Source organism: Eleutherodactylus coqui, chromosome 1 (genome assembly GCF_035609145.1).
Source record: "Eleutherodactylus coqui strain aEleCoq1 chromosome 1, aEleCoq1.hap1, whole genome shotgun sequence".
NCBI classification, from domain to species: domain Eukaryota; kingdom Metazoa; phylum Chordata; class Amphibia; order Anura; family Eleutherodactylidae; genus Eleutherodactylus; species Eleutherodactylus coqui.
Window position 1 is genome coordinate 352,562,900 of NC_089837.1, and position 18,062 is coordinate 352,580,961.

General features: G+C 42.0%; 1 protein-coding gene across 1 annotated transcript in view; it reads right to left on the reverse strand.

Moving 5' to 3' along the window:
• Positions 1-8,198: 8,198 nt before the first annotated feature.
• The window catches only part of UBE2G1 (ubiquitin conjugating enzyme E2 G1), a 45,409-nt gene continuing 35,545 nt past the window's right edge, over positions 8,199-18,062 (reverse strand). The window contains exons 3-6 of the mRNA XM_066576999.1: positions 16,931-17,028; positions 13,484-13,662; positions 9,952-10,074; positions 8,199-9,817 (exon numbers count right to left, since the gene is read on the reverse strand). Of these exons, the coding sequence (XP_066433096.1) occupies positions 9,988-10,074; positions 13,484-13,662; positions 16,931-17,028 (364 nt within the window). The 3' untranslated portion in view covers positions 8,199-9,817; positions 9,952-9,987. The remainder of the gene's footprint in view (positions 9,818-9,951; positions 10,075-13,483; positions 13,663-16,930; positions 17,029-18,062) is intronic.

Consider the following 18,062-nt stretch of genomic DNA (forward strand, 5'->3'; position numbering starts at 1 on the left):
ATACACGGCCGCTCTACGGTCGTCTGAATAAGCCATCAGACTGCGTGATTCGCCGGCGATTTACCGTCGGCGCAATCACACCTGTGGACAGGGGCGCCTAAATCAAGATCAAGAAGGTACATTCTCAAATTAGTTTGTGAAAATAGAAGTAATGTCATAAAAGGTTTTTCTGAAAGTAGTAGATGCTTCCACCAAATGTGATTTGTGAGACTTAAATGCTGCTGTCAGAGTTGACAGGGGCATTTAAAGGGTTACCAGCTCAGATGAGCCGCGCAGCTCATCGGAGCTGTTACTACCAGGTGTCAGCTGTAAGAAACAGCCCACGCGCACTTTGTATGGAGTGGAATTGACCCACCATCCCACTCCATACATACCCAGACACTACAGGCTGTCAAAAGGCGTTTCGACGATCATAAAGGGGTTAACCCTTTGCAATCCAGTTTTGGATTCAGGGTTTCCTAGGGGGCTCTCTCTTTCAGCCATTATACAATGGCACCATCTGCTGGCTAGAGCCAGTACTGCGGTATGGGACATGCTGGGGAGGCCCCCAACAGAGCGGCCAGTAATATACAGTAAGAATACCCTGCTGGACGTCTTTCGACATTGAAAGCTGTACAGCCTTTAATCAGAATGTCTTCAGACATCAGACAGTGGATTGGAAAGGGTTAATAGTCAATTAATGTTGGGCACCATTCAAAATTGCATTGGGGCCCAGCCTTTTCTAGTTATATCCCTGGACCCGAATAAGGTTCTGGAGGGTAGCTTTTTTCCCCCCTTCTTAAAATTAAGAAACTAAAGCAAGAGCTAGAATGTATATTCTGAAATTACTTCTGCTATTTCCAACAACTAATGTCAGAAAAGGTTTTCCTGGAAGTAGTAGATGCTTCTAGCAAATGTGATTTAGAAAAAAAAAAAAAGTCAGTGAATTTAAGCATGCCTGGGGCTTATTCATGATTGCTTGTACTCCAATTTTGTCATGCCAAAATAGTGATTTTCTGCAGTTTTGCATGGGCCCTGACACTTTTTGAAAAGTGGATGAGCCTAGTGTTGGGGGCGGGGCAGCACAGCCCATCATATTTACTAGATAGAGCACGTGGTCTTTTTCTGCCATCAGTCCTCTATGCAGATGTTATCATGCCTGCCACTTTATACACCAATCTTTTACCCACTAGCGTTTTTTTTAACGCAGCGATATTGCTGAGTTTTTTTTTACTGCAAATGTCACTAGGACTTTCTAATGTTAAAAATCGCATCGCGCAAAAATCGCAAGTTTGCGCAATGCGATTTTAACATTCGAAAGTCCTATTGGCATTAGCCAAAAAACAAAAAAAAACCACACAGAACAAAATAAAATACTCACCTAGTAGGCGCCATCCCTGCAGGCTTCCAGGCACTTGTCTATGCCTGCAGAGCATCTTTTTTTGGTAAAGGGGTTTCAAGACCACACCTCCAGCAAGAGATTGCTGATTGGCTAATCCAGCACCAATCGCAGCCATTCAATCAGCAATCTCTTGCTGGAGGTGGGGTCTTCAAACCTCATCACTAGCAAAAGATCCTCTGACACGTGCCTGGAGCCCCATAAAGCAGCACCAGGGACCAGATGGCAGCAGCATCTGTCAGTATAACTTCTTTTTTGGTAGGGCAGCTAGCGCTGTGTTTAGGGCTGCCCAAAACGTGGTACCAACTTGTGCCGCGTTTTCAGCAGTGCTGCTAATGCTTCCCATTTATTTCAACGAGCAACGCAGAGCTGAAAACGGCCAAAGATAGGACAGAGATGTGTGTCCTGTTTTGATGCTACGTTTTTCCGCTTGAGTGAACAGCCCCATTGAAATAAATGGGAGCCTTGTACAGTGTTTAGTGGAGCGATGAAAAGGCAGCGCTAAAAACGCAGTAAAAAAAGTCTGTAAGGGAGGCCTCAATGAGATGACTGCTGCAAAGCCTTCGCTACAGATCAGGAAGTGACAAATAGTATTAAGGCTCCTACCCACTTGTGTTTTTTTTAATGTGAAGGTCAATGGGACTTTGTTAAAAATGCACCGCAAGTTTGTGCGATGCGTTTTTAAAATTAGAAAGTCCCATTGACATTCGCATTAAAAAACGCAAGTGGGTAGGAGCCCTTAGGCTCTGTGGTCAGTGTGAAAATAAAAATAAAAAAATTCTAAATTTTGCAAAAATATAGATTGTGGCCGAAAATCAGAAAATTAATTGTGATAAACAGGTTGTAATAGGTCATTTTCTGATGACACATTCCCTTTAACTGTATTGCTGAAGCACAGCAAACAAGAAACCTCTTTTGTAATGTGACAGGTTGCCAGCTGGCTCCCGCTCCGAGTCCTGCCCAGCTGGAAGCCAAGCACATATTCTCAGTGGCAAGTGTATTGTGTCTGGCTACTAACCAACTGTCAAGCAACACATTTTGTCTGCTTACCAGAAAACACCATTCACAAGCCGGTAATTTGAAGGGTGTTGTACATGATGAAAATGGGGAAAGAAAGCAGACTCAAATATGACCTAACAAAGCAGAGAACAGTCATTACTAATTAGTATGTGAACAAAAACCTAATTAGCATGCAGGGGGAGGGTATGCTGAAAAGCTTTGTAGAATTTATCACTTTTCTGCGATTCTGGGACATCTGCTCTGAAAGATGGTACATCAACCTTTGCCAGCAGATTCACACATCACTTGTATTAATTCTTGTATCGATCCGGGACAGAATACTTAGTCAAGGAAGATCGAAATGAGGGGTGGGGGGTGAAAACACATTCTGAATATCAATGACAGAACATCTCATTTTTGGGCAGTTAAAACCTTTAACCGCAAACTCCATTACTCGAATAGAAAGGAGCAAAGAAACCTTTGCTACAGATTGTTAACCCCTTACATGCTGCGATCAATAGGCATCAGGGCGCATAATATGTTGACAGTGGAAGCTTTGTCCCCTATCGGCATCCTGCAATATGACTGCAGGGTGCCAAACGTTTGTCATGGCTAACAGACATCTGATCAAGGCTTCCAGGTCTGCCATGCAACCCAACCTAATAAACCCTCCCTCCAGCAGGGTCTAACGGGGAGCTTCTTAAAGCTATACCGCACTGCATTACATAATTAGTGCACTATACGAGCTATTGCATCTTCAAGTGCCATTGAGGGATCGGAGGAGGTGGTGGTGGGGGTTACAAAACCACTTTATGGTTTTTGGAACATTAGGTATTGCTGCACTTAATGATCCTTACAACTGAAATATATGTCGGTTCATCCTGCACAATTAGAAGTTTGAAAGAAATAGTAACTCAACTTTGGCAGTTTTTTTTCATTAATTCATCCGCTTCATTAAAAACAAACAAAAAAAAAAAAAACTAAGTCAGATGTACACCAAAATGGTATCACAAAAAAAAAACAAAAAAAAACTACAGAGAAATCATACCAGTGTAAAATACTGATTAACAACTACTTACACACATACCACATATTGGGGGGTGGCGGCTTATTATACTTGCACATAGATACGGAATACAAAAAGGTGAGTCAGGTCGGATTCTAGGCCCAATACAGCTTGCAAAAGTGCATTTTTTTACGCAGAAGCTAAGAGTTTTTTCCCCATTGAAAACCGCCTGGCATTGCTTCTGTGAAGGTGTGATCCTCAGGCGAGTGTGTCACACGCGCCACAGGATCGCAAGTGTTTGCACATTGATTTAAATAGGAAACCTTGAACTCACATGCACATCACAAGGAATGCGAGTGCCATGCAAAGTCTTTCGGGGTCCCATTGGAACTGCCATGAACATGCTGTGATTTTTATGCTCGCAGCATCAGTGTGTGGGGGGCAAGAAATTGTTCATGTGAATAAGCCCATTGAAAAGAATGAAGTTCATATCGCAATGCACAAAGCTCATGTGAAATACTGTGTGTGAATGTAGCCTCACAAATAACTGTGGGTGCACCATACGGTTTGCGATTCAACCCTGTGGGCTGCCATGCACCCTTATCCATGTGCAAGTATTCAATAGGCGGTTGAGGTGGGAGTGTTTGGCAGTATATTGCTCCCGCTTAATGCTCCTCCATATAACAATTTCTCGGTCTGCCTACTGATAAGTGGCGTTTGTACCTGCCCTTGTGTATCTTTGTATCAGTATATTGGCAAGTATGGTCACTGGGAGCGATTTTTTTTTTCACCACAAAAAAGGTACTAATGAAAACTGCAACTCTTCTTGCAATCAAGAGGATCCCACAAAGCTCATTTGGTAGGAAGATAAAAAGGGGAACTCAGTCACAAAATTTTGACTGGAACATAGAATAAATAAATGTATTAGTTATGACCCTGTAGTTATGTTTTCTCACTAGCTTCCATTCTGAAGTTAGTTTTTTTTAATGCATTGTATGGAATACAAGATAAAAAAAAACACAGAAATGTGTCATTTCTGCCCATTTTATAGGTAGAAGGATGTCCTACTTTTCCAGCTAGAGACCACATAAGAGTTACCTTGTGTTTGAGATTTTTCTATACAGTTTTCCCTCTGTTACGCCAAGCATAAATAATTATATAAGAAAAATGCAAAAACCTTTGCACTAACAGGTCGATTATACATCCCCCCCCCCCCCCACCCAGGTATAACAAAAGGATAGGGTCCCACAGTGGTTGAGCAACACCATCATGCAGGTTGGCACAGCTAGCAAACTGTAAACGGCTGTGCGGTTTTAGGTAACAATTCATTTGCTAGCCACGCCAAGTGGTGGGGCTCTTGGCTGTAACATCCAAACCATACCCAAAAACCACAGACCGTGATATAACACGGATTGTCCTGTTACAATACTCGTCATGGAGGTGGGATATATTAGGCAGCAAGGAATGACTAGAGTAATTTTAACGACTTTCGTAAAGGCTTATGACTATCTGAGCAGTACCTACCAAAACTTGGTCCAAGGACACACAGCTAGTGAAGAGGCACCAGGGTCATGGATGTGCTTGGCGAGATCATCTGGACTGAGCATAATAAATAAATATATATGATGTGTAGTGTCACATAACGCAATAAAGACGCCATGCTTTTTACTAGGTTTTCCCCATCTTTCAAAAATACCATAGGAAGTTATACGGCAACAGAGGAAAAACTCAGTTTTTTTGAGGCCTCGTTGGGTCACTTCCTCAGAATGCTGCAAGTTTTTTTTAATCCATGTGCAACTATAATACCAAACAGCAATGATCCACCTCAAGAATGGCGTTTAGGACGGTGGTAGCTAATCAGTTTGTTTGGACCTATGCCCCTCTTGCATATGACTGCTTTCACACAACAGTATTCTGGTCAGTATTTGGAACCTGCAGAGAACGTTTCATGAAAAGTTTTGCACCTTTTCTGTAAGGGCTCCTTTCCACTTGCGATTGCGTTTTTTGTTAACGCGATTGTCAATGGGACTTTCTATTGTAAAAAACGCAACTGCATTTTTGGTGCATTGCGTTGCGTTGCGTTTTTAACATTAGAAAGTCCCATTGACAATCGCGTTAACAGAAAACGCAATCGCAAGTGGAAAGGAGCCCTAAGTTAGATCCACTCCTTGCTTTGGCCCATGTGTCGGTTTGGTCTTTGTTAATAAATAAATAGTGAAGCAAAATAAGCTTTTGTGAAAGTGACTATCTAGCCAAATAGTAAAGATTGTGTATGTGAGACAGGTATTCCCTAAGGCCACTTTCACATAGCAGCAAAAGGACACCCCACAGCGGGGGTTTAGCACACATCATTGAACAGAACAGACTCCGCTCGAAAATTGTGGAGCTTTCCAGTGCATGTCTGCTAGGTTCCACTGAAAACAATAGAAGCGTTATACCGCGATTAACGCAGCATTGGAGGAGGAGAAACTCAACCTCCTAACTACTGAAGGATTGGCTTATAATGGATAATCATGGCAGAGGCAAATATGGTACATACATCACAATAGTCCAGTAAAGCCTACCTACAACACAAGCTTCTCAAGGACCTACATAGAAATGAGCCGTGCATCTCTAAAAGTGGCGTTTTTTTGTTTTTTTTTAAAAAACAAAGCCAAGTCAGAAACGGTATATACTACAGCATGTTTTAAAATTCCAAAAGGCCACCTCGAGTTCATGGTTTATCAGGCGAAAGGCTAAGGTTATGTGCACGCAGACGTAAACCCACATCGGAAAAATACAACATAATCCACAGCAAAAATCTGAGGCCAAGTCTTAGATTTCTACTATGGACCCACATGTTATGAGCCAGGATGTAGATTTTCCTTCAAATGAGTGGGATAGGGTGGGATCTGCATCAATCCCCCTGTGAGAACAGTGCCTAAATGAGTGGCACAAACTAACTAGGCCAGTGATGAAGCATTAATACCACTATGGAACAGAATAAAATGGCTATCCACCAGGCTTGCAGGGAGGAGGGCTGATTCTTTGAAAAGAATATAAACCAAATATAATAAGCTGAATCAGTCATTAAGAGTATGTTTGTGCTGTGGTAGTGATGAGTATTCTACTTTTAAGTCATTTCAAGACCTCCTTTGACAATCTGTCCTGCCTTACCAGTTATCTCATTCCTATGAAGCGTATTCAGCACTGTAAAGAGTTGCCTGGAGCGATTTGTTACATTGAACAAGGCCTAACAATTACTTTTCTCTGCACAAATAGTTTTTTTTTTACCAAATGAAGGGCCACCTGGGAGTTAAGACTGCTCATCACATGCATCAATTTACAATATGGTCCCATTTAACAGCAGAAAATCAGCTCTCAGGAAGTTGACAAAATGTTTCATTCTATTTCTATATAGAAAATTAAGCCAGTCTTTAAAATGTTGTTTATGGAATTTTCAGTAAATTAAAGGGGTTGTCCCGCGAAACAAAGTGGGTCTATACACTTCTGTATGGCCATATTAATGCACTTTGTAATGTACATTGTGCATTAATTATGAGCCATACAGAAGTTATCAGAAATTTTTCACTTACCTGCTCCGTTGCTAGCGTCCTCGTTTCCATGGAGCCGTCTAATTTTCAGCGTCTAATCGCCAAATTAGACGCACTTGCGCAGTCCGGGTCTTCTTCTTTTCTCAATGGGGCTCCGTGTAGCTCCGCCCCGTCACATGCCGATTCCAGCCAATCAATGGACCGCACAGAAGCCCTGCGGTCCACCGAGGGAGAAGATCCCGGCGGCCATCTTCAGCAGGTAAGTAAGAAGTCACCGGAGCGCGGGGATTCAGGTAAGCGCTGTCCGGTGTTCTTGTTTAACCCCTGCATCGGGGTTGTCTCGCGCCGAACGGGGGGGCTGTTGGAAAAAAAAAACAAAAACACCCCGTTTCGGCGCGGGACAACCCCTTTAAGCTTTCTATTAGGGCTTATTCACACCAGCGTAGGCATATTGATGTTTGCAAGTCCGCGGCGTATAATTGCCGAAAAGGACGTTTTCCGGCGATCATGTGTTTATTATTATTATTATTATTATTACAATAATAATAATAATAATAATAATCTTTATTTGTATAGCGCCAACTTATTCCGCAGCGCTTTGTGAACAAATGCATTGGAAACCAATGTCTCAGATTGTCGCGTATATACAGTCGGGAGTAAAAACGCATCGTATATGCGCTCGTGTGAGTAAGCCCTTAGATTGCTAAACAAGAACTATAGTGTATATTAAGAAGGCTCTTTTCATATGGTTTTTGCATTCCAGTGCTGGATCTGTCCTCCATACAGAAAAGTGCATGGGGATGGAAAACAGGACATAACCATAAGCAGCAGTGAGATGGAGACCCCCCTCAACCCCTCCTTAAACTAGATAGCAAAAAAGTACCAGGGTCTGTGCTTTTAAATCCAGCTTAAAGAAAAAATAAAAAACCTGACAGGGACTGGAAGCTAGCAAAATGGAGACCAAAGAGGTCCCAGTCTCACCTACGGCAGCCTATGGTCCCATCCTGGATTCTGTTTCCCTGCAGTTTTCTGTATGAAGGACAGAACCCGCACTGGATTGCAAAAATGCAATGTGAGAAGAGCCTAAATGAGCTTTCTAACTATTGTATAAAAATGTATGCAAATACCTAATGTAGTTGTGTTGTGTCTTCTTAAAATAGAGTAGTCCAGAAACTTTGTTTTTCAGGCTGTGTAGTCCTGAAGCAAGGCTATTATGATCTATACATAAGGCTAGAGAACAAGTGCAAGACACAGCAGAAAATGATGCATTCACACACAAACGTATTGGAAAAAAATTATATTTTGGAAGAACGCACTACAGTAGGTGACAGAATTCCAAAATCAAATTACATGAAAATATACATCGCAATTTTTTTTCTTTGTACAATGGGTGAGGAACGACTGCTGAAAAAAGGAGAAAGAAGAAGGTCAGGAGAGCTGAGGTGGAGAAAGTCACGAGAGGAGAGAGAAAAATAAAAAAAATGCAACATTATGTCAAACCCTGAAGATAATTTAATAAACCGACACGTATGCATGCTTTCCTTCTTTCAAGTTAAAGGCCAAGCAGTTAAGGAAAAGTATCATACAGGAAATGCAAATAACTAATTCACTGGTTGCTTGATTAAAAGCAGCAGGGTTTTAGGACTGAGCAAACTTTAGTAGAACCAAAATGAGCAGCATGTGTACACATCAACTCAGCAGAGCCAGGGGGTTCACATAATTGCTGGGAAATAAGGCACTTCAGAAGTTTACTTACCATACTCCCCATAGGAGTTCAAGGGAATCAATCAGCTGGAACACGCTGTCCAAACCGCAGGCATCACCTTATAGAGCAGGAGGAGCTGAGCAGATATATAGTTTTATGGGGAAGATCCAGTATAACATTCAATTCTATCCCTGCGCATTTGGAGCTAAACAGTCCAATGGGCGGAGCCAGTGATTGACAGCTGTGTAGGACTACATAAATGGGTCGCTGTCAATCACTTCTAGGACCGCCCATTGGACTGGTCACCTCAGAATGAGCAGTGATATAAATGAATACAAGTTACACGGAATCTTTCCCCATATCAAACTGCTCAGCTCCTGTTTGGACAGTGTGTTCTAGCTGACAAATTCCCTTTAAATACAGGTTATTACAAAAAAAGTGTAGCTAAACTCCTGCAGTGACCAAATATTTTAAAAAGAGGAAATATAATCATAAGCTTTGAGGTCAAAAAGACCAGATGGGAACATTTGGGATGAAGGAGATTATTCTAAAATCCTGCTGCAAAGTAAAATTAAAAAACAATTACAGTTTTACCCACCTATACCACTAAAGGGCTTTTCTGCATAGAAAGGACTGTTTCATCTTTGAGAGCAGAAGGAAGATGCATGTGAAACACTTAATGAGCACTTTGCAGGAAAGAAAGGGACCCTGCGCCGCTCAAAAACTGTCCAACTCCTTTTTGCACATATTTTACAAACTTGAAAGGGAAAAGGGAGGAAAGAAATCTGAAGAACAGGCTGGCCAGAAGACTGGCAAACCCCAAGTACAAACACTCCTTCATTTCTTGCTCTGTTTGCATTCTCAGACTTTACATACTTGTTTTCCTAACAAGAAAGCATTATTTGGTACAATGTGTATTTATGGATGTACATGATTATATATATTATCCAGATCATGTTGTGCTATGTACAGGTCTGTACAATTCTTCCTGAAGTTTAAAGCAGTTCTTTTAGATTTTTGAAATGCGAAAATCACCTTTAAGTTGGCACTTTTTAGGCTCTTGTCAGCATTGATAACTGGCATGTTTTATTGCAACCCCGGTGCCAGCCAGTGTTTGCCAACTAATTACAACAAAAAGTCCAGCAAAAGGTGGGTAGAGTGCAGGAAAAACAGTGCCTTGTTTCTCAAATGGAGACCTATGTCAAAGTAGAGAAAAAGAGAAGTTAGAAGACAATACAATTATATCGATACATTGTACAACGTCCCTGCCCCCCTCGCCATTCACAGTAAGATAATACCATTACACATTTATATAAAGGAAAAAAATTACCCTGAAATTGTGAAGCTACTAGTTGCTGCATAAATGTCACTCAAAAGCAGTCTCTTGGCTTTTCCTTACACAGCGGGCAACTTTCCTCTTAAATTCTCCATTACGATCTTCTCTCCACTCTTTCTATGGAGGTAAAAAGAAATAACAGCACATTTAGAGAAGTGAAATACAAACTAAAAAAGGGGCAGTAATATTGCCAGAACAAGAACCGCCTTGGTTGCCTGAGTGTTAAATGGGTTTTCCAGAATTTTAACATTGATGGCCCTAAATGGGGCTGAACAGCACTACCAGGCACAGCTGCTGCAAGATGTATGAAGCGCTGCCTGGTGAATGGGGCGCAGTGCTAGCAGGAGCTCCATGGTCTGTATGGTCAGGTGATGGATGGAAGTGCTGGGAGTCTGATGCCTAACAATCTGATATTAGTGGCCAATTGTAGGGTTAGATCACCAATAGCAAAGTCACAAAAAAATAAATAAATAAATAAAATAAAAAACAAAACTTTGTTGTTGTTTCCAATATGACATTTTTTTTTACAGTTTACAGGTATAAACCCTTTGTTCCCCCAGAACGCAGCATGCATCTTCCCACAGGACTCACTATAGCTCACACGTCTGCAGGTGCCACAACGCTTTTACAACAGATTTAACTTGTGAACATTTCTGCACATGTTCACCTATCGGTTAGTAACATTCCATATAAACAGCTCTGCAAGACACGGATTACGATTCATGAACAGGAATGCACCACTAAGAACAATCACTGCTGATGGACACACAGTGCCCAACTCTCTGCCTCAGCTGCTGCAAGTCCTCTTTACGGCCAGAATAATGGTGTTTGAGGTCCATAGTAGACTGGAATTTCATCCCTCCTGTTCAAACAGATTCTACAACCGCTGAAGGCTACATGAAAAAGATTAACCCTTAGGTCCAATGTCCAGGTGCAGATTTTAATTATGAAGAGATCCGAACCCATAGGCATGCATTAGCATCCGCAGGGCAATTTAAAGCATGCGGGGTTGTTTTTTTTGTTTCCCCCAGCGTACGGATCACACGCATGGGAAGAAATTGCAGCACGCTTTATTTTTGCCTGTGAATCTTGCAGGACGGCTTCAATTGAATTCGTCCTATCTGCAGCACTGCCACAGCTGTCATTGTGAATGTGCAGCGGATCCACGGGAAACCAGGACATTAAAAAGGCAAAAACAAAAAAAAAACGGAAAAAAAAACAAAACAAACAAACAAAAAAAAACATTGCGCATGCATCCAGCACATCCAGACGCATCTGCCGTGCTGAAGAAAGAAGATCCGGACAGCGCAGAGGGGATCCGTGCTGAAGCAAAGAAAAAAAATAAAACCTTTTTTTCTCCAGTCATGTCTGCGGGCACGGCTGGATTCAGCGGCAGGATTCAGCAGTGGAATCCGTGCGTGCCCGTGGACATTGGGCCTTACTACAATTTGTAGAGAACATTAGACGACCTCTCCAAGTTCCAGGAGCTGCAGCCCGTTTTAGGTTTTCTTAACATGGCAGATTCTGACGTGGAACCCGCCTGTAAAACCACAGCAGAAATCTACAGCTATTCTGCTGCGCATCTAGTCCCGTCTTTAGGCAAAATCTGAGTGTAGAATTTGACGCATTTTTACGCAGATCCGCTTTAACCCCTTAGTGACTACCCTTTTTTGCTTTTTACCCCATTTTTGTTTTTTCCCTCCCCCCTTTTAAAAAATCATAACTCTAATTTATCCATAGACGTCGCTGTATAAGGCTTGTTTCTGTGGGCCGAGTTGTATTTTTCAATGGTGCTATTTAATGTACCATATAATATACTGAAAAAAACTTTCAAAATGCCAAATATAGAGAAATGGGAAAAACAAACAAACATTCCGTCATCTTTCAGTGCGTCTTGTTTCTACAGCGCACAAACTGCAACAAAAAATGACAACTTTATTCCATGGGTCTGTACGATTACTACGATGTCAAACTTGTATAGTTTTTTTTGCTGTACTAAAAATTTTTTAAAGATACTTAATTTTTAAAAATCATTTTCTGTCTCCATCTTCTGCGCGCAATAACTTTATTTTTCCATCAATATAGTTGTGTGAGGGCTCACTTTGTGCGGTACACCCTGCAGTCTCCGTCTGTACCATTTTGGGATACATAGGACTTTTTGATCGCTTTATTAGCTTTTTTTTCTTGGCAATAGTGTGACCAGAAAAGCGCATTTCTGGCAGTCTTTTTTCTTTGGGATGACTTTCACCGTGCGCGGTAAATAATGTGTTACTTTGATAGAACAGACTTTTACGAATGCAGCGATACCAAATATGTATTTTTGCTTTATTATTTAGATTTTTTTGTAAATATGGCAAAAGGAAGGTTTTTTGAACTTTCATTACTTTTTATTTATTTATTTTTTTTTAAATAAAATAAGTTTTAAAAGAAAAGGTAAAAAGAACAATAGTCTTCCTGGGGGACTATAACCAGTGATGCTTTGATCGCTTATGCATTACATCATACTGCATTCTGACAGGCAGCCTATCAAGCCACCCCACAGAGATGGCTTGATGGGCATTCCGCCATAACAGCCCTGGTTTCTTTCAGAAGGACCCCGGCTGCCATGACACCTGCACGTCTCTCCCGATCTCACTGCGGGAGGTGGGGGCGCGTACGGGAACAAAAAAGTCCACAGCAGAACAGATTTCTACCCAGAGTTTTACGGGTGGATTAAGTGCAGAAAATTCTGCAGCAGAATTCGCCATGTGAGCATACCCATAGGGCCATGAAATTCCAATTCTTACAACTTACAGTAGGGGATATATTATGGCATACAGAACAGTAGTTCAAATCTATCCACTTACAACATTAAGGGGGGGGGGGGGGGGGGGGGAACAAAACCTGTAGAATATATACTTTCTGTATCCATGCAAGATCTCTGCTGGCAATATTCTAAGTCTTCACTTTCAGCAGATGAAAACCTCTGTAAATCACGTCACACAGGTGTACAGCTTGTTATAAGATGAAGATCTGATAACTAATGAAAACTGTGGCCATACACCTTACATAGCGGTTGACAGAACGCTCCTTTGGCCAACAGCTATTTCCCCCCCCAAACTCTGGGAACGCATGTAGCTGCAGCTGATCATGCATGTGGGCTGAACAGGCAGAGTGGAACTAGTAAATTTTATATATATATATATATATATATATATATATATATATATATATAAAATCATTCAGACAACCCCTATTAAACCAGTTTCACAAGGTATGACTGCAGTATGGGTCATAATAAAATCAGCTTTGGCATACCCAAATTCCCCCACCCCCTCAGGGGCATTGCTTTCACCATCTCCGAGCTGGTGACATGTCCCCTTTAATGGGATTCTATACTTTACAGCAATTCTCAGAAGTGTGATAAGAGAACACATTCATTACTTTTCTAGTGTCCTATTTAGACGCTGTTCAAATCTAGGAAGCTAGATTAGATAAATATTGTGACCAACAAACCAAGCAATATATATAATAAATGTTAACGTACTGCTGCATCTACATTGGCTGGGGAGTCTCCGTTGGGGTCTGCTAGCATAGAAATGACACTGATCATTATAGTTTCCACCGTATGGATAGGAAGCCAGCGCTCTTCTGGTTTTTCATAGCCATATTTATCCTCTCCAGGCTCATGAAGAATAGAAATACACACATCACCATTCTTATCAACTGCAAAAATCAAAATGAGATGTAAGCTCAGAGGCAATATCCAAAACATTACAAGTAGAGGTTTGTTAAAGGGGTTGTCTCGCGAAAGCAAGTGGGGTTCAGCACTTCTGTATGGCCATATTAATGCACTTTGTAATATACATCGTGCATTAAATATGAGCCATACAGAAGTTATTCACTTACCTGCTCCGTTGCTGGCGTCCCCGTCTCCATGGCTCCGTCTAATTTCGGGGTCGTCTTGCTTTTTTAGACGCGCTTGCGCAGATGGGTCTTCTCCCTTCGGCTCGGCAGCAGCGGCGTTTTGGCTCCGCCCCTTGTACGCGTCATTGTGTAGCTCCGCCCCGTCACATGTGCCGATTCCAGCCTCCTGATTCAGACACCGAAATTAGACGGAGCCATGGAGACGGGGACGCCAGCAACAGAGCAGGTAAGTGAATAACTTCTGTATGGCTCATATTTAATGCACGATGTATATTACAAAGTGCATTAATATGGCCATATAGAAGTACTTAACCCCACTTGCTTTTGCGAGACAACCCCTTTAAGCTAGATCTCATAGGGAGTTGTACCAAGATTGCAAGTTCTACCCCATCCTTGTACAACCAGCACTCCATTCCGTCTCCTCCTCACCAGCTGCGGCTGCAGTAACCGGGCAGTGAGGACGGGAACATGGATAGGCGATAACTTGCAATCTAGTACAACTCCTGTAAGCTAGCCATACACACAACAGTTAAACTGTCCAGAATGCAGCCAATCCATCTGATCCTCAACAAGTCTGATCAAACATTAAAAAAAAAGTGCAATGCGTTTGTGCAAGATGGCAGGTGAGCAGCCAATCATGCCATATGCATGTAGTTTCGGCAGACCATGACAAAAGTTCTCCAAATGGACAGATCATATTTTGCAGCAGATGTTAGCCACTGCAAAGCACTGTATAATTTTCAAGCGATGGCTAGCCAAAATGGACAAAAGATAGGAAGACTTCTCGTGTCTAAGGTCAACCTCATCGTTTGGTACATTTTTTGGAAGATCCCCTGCTATAAAGCACTTTAACGATCACTTCACAGGGTGAACATTTGAAGGACTCGAACCCTGCAAAGCTTGATCTCATCACTTCAGGGAACATAAAGGGGGTGGAAGAGAAACAGTTCAGAATCTCAATTTTCCCCATGTATGAAACTCTGAACTAAAACATACCAGATGATGACTTAAAACCATTTCAACTTCAGGCCTCAAGTACCTAGGTGATCCCTAAGGACTTCCTTACTATTGCAGATGTGAAGTAATGTTTGTGTCAATGCTACAGATGGTTTCTATAGCAGGGATGCACAACCTACAGCGTACAGACAGCTGATCTGGGCTTCTTCATGAAAATCTCCAGGGTTGGCAGGGCTGCAATGAGAACTTTTTTCAGTGGTGAACAAAAGTGCTCATTGGTTAAAACAGACTCCCGTCACATGCTTCTAGCCCCGTTTAGATCTTTCCTAGGTTTCAAATGTTTTTTTTCCCCCTTTTTCTGAACACATCTGTTTTGGCTGTTTGCATACAGTAAACTGAATTTAGAAATACAACAAGCAAATTATCTGCACCATGTAAAGCTGATATCTGCACCTCACACAGTGCTGTCCTGTGAACTCGATAAATAAATACAAGCCTCTATATGATAATCTCGGATCGTTACCCATTCTGAAAACTTGAGGACTGGAGGTGAGAAGCATCGATCTTGACCAGTCTACTGCAAGCTCTGCTCCGGCAGACTGAAGAGTTTGCATGGCCTACTGGAACATTGAAGGAACTAGAAGTGATCTGCACTCTTTTGCAATGCTTATTAGAGTTTCAAGACTTCTGCCACACTATAAGCGACAAGAATTTTTTGTTGGGAGTTAAGAAATCGCCAAAATGTGATTGTTCTCAGTAAGAGAAACCACGTAATCTTGTAGATATGATAGCTTTTAATGGCTAACAAAAGTACATGATGTTATAGCAAGCTTTCAGGTTCTTTTCGATCCTTCATCAGACTATTGAAACAGGAGTAATCTACAAGGCCATTTAAACAACGATTATCGCTCAAAAGAATCTCTTGAGCGATAACCGTTCTGTCTAAACGCAGGGACATCGTGCAGTTTTCGTGCACAAGTCGTTGATCGCTCACTTCTAGGTTGCTAGAAGTGAGCGATCAGCTGTTATCAGCGGAGTAGGCGGTTATCACAGCAGGCTGCACTGATAAAATTCTCTCTGCCTGTGTCCCACTGCCAATTCACAGCGGGGACACTAGCTGTCAGTGCGGAGAACAATACAACAGTTTGCTTATGCAGAACAGTTGCATTGTTCGCCATGAAATAGCGGCAATGTCCTGCCTGAATAGTTCTATAGTAGCTACTATAAAGTATGCAAAGATGATCGCTCAAAACGGTCACAAACTATTGTTTGAGCGACTTTTGAGCGATCATCCATCAGTGTAAATGGGGCTTTACTGAGAACAATCACACTTTACTCTACTCCTGTTTATAGCCGGATGACCGGTCGATAAGAAGCTGAAAGCTCAATATGAGATCATGTCTTTGTTACTCATTAAAAGCTATCATATCTACAAGATTACTTGGTTTCTCTTGCTGAGAACAATCACACTTTACTCTACTGGCTAATACCGCACCAAATGTTTTTTCAGATTAAGAAATCACCATATATACCGTAAAGTTTAAAATGGAGAAACGCACACAGTCATTTGACTTTGCTGCAATCATATGCCTCCATAACGCCTATGACAGGAATGATCCAAATCGGAACAGCCATGTTCCAAAATCTAGTAGAAATATTTCCAACAGTAATGGCCATCAAGGCAGTTAGGATACAACTGCATATATTTGTTAGCGGATCATTGTAAAATCATGAGCAATAGGGCTCATTCACTCAGATGTATTGTCACTGCAAAATATGTGGTGCTAAAAGCCCAGCGATGTCTATTAGGCCACTTACCTGCGTGAAAAAAATGCAACGTGCCCTCCTTGGTGCGTATTATGAGTGCAATACACACCAGTATAGGCTATTGGGGTTAAACATATGCAGAAAATATATTTTACATGCGCATTTCCTGTGTATTATTACACGCCTGAAAAATAAGTACATGATCTGCAATTACAATATGGCTATGTGACCGAGCACTTCTTGGTAAATTAGGCTTTTTAGATTTGTTTTATGCAGTGCACACAGACATGGAGAGAGGTCACAAAAGAAAAAAAAAAAAAGAATTTGAGGCACAAGTACTCACCATTCGGGTGCCATATTTCTGTTATGAATTTCATTTTAGGCGGCCTTAGAGGATAATCCCTTGGAAAAGTAAGATGCGCTTTGAAAACACCACCCTCACTACGGAGCAAGCAAAATATATACATTATGGGTAGCAAACCATGAGGGAGGGAAGAAAAGAAAGCAGTGTAAACCTGTGTGATCTCGAGCTCCAGCAGTTGAACAGAACTCTTAATACTGGGGTGGACCTGCCCAGGCTGTACAATATAAGCCATGAGCTGCACATAGCATGTGTATGGGGGAGCCAGAATAGACCCAATTTATTTAGAGGTGCCTCTTACGCTTCTTACTCTAGCGCAAATAAGATTAAACAGTTTTATATGAAATGCCAGTCTGGATACGTTTTTACCTCACATACTCTCCCTGGACCCCTAATCTGACCACTATACCACTAGAACAGTCAACAGATGTTGCCAAATTCCGAAGGTTTAGATCAATCAGATCAGAGCAGCCCCAATAGCTGAGATGAAGCTTCATCGACCCGGAGCAGTGCAGTCGGCCTAAAAATTACAGTGGGTACAACTTGCTGACCGACGGGGGCCTGACCGTTGAGACCCCATTACTGGTGGGCAAAGGATTCCTATGCGGCCCTGGTCAGTCACTATGGGGATGCCTTTCACCTGCAATGACATCACACCAAATGAGCGCTGGCCGAGCACGCACAATTGGCACTCTGTTTCAATGGGGCTGCCAGAGATCCCCAAGTGCTTGCCACTCTATCTCCTGCAGTCCCATTAAGTGTGAATGGTGTGGCAGCACACTTGCACAACAATTGCTTCATTCAGTCTTCTCTTCATTGCAGGCGGTGCAAGCAAGCCCACAGAAAGGACTGGGGACACGGGACCTCTGTATTTAAGACTCAATGGCGGTCTCCATGGCAAAACCCCCACCGATCAGCAAGTAAAAACCCCAACATAAACGACATTCGATGAAAGTCAAAGCAACAATTTGCCTCATTCACCCCATCGAAAAACCATCTACCCGTTGCCTAACATGCATCTTTATAGCAGAAGTCAGGTAGACAGACATTTGAAATTTTATGTGTATAGTCATCTTAAGACTGGCTTTCCACAGAGCGGAATCCCGATGGAGAT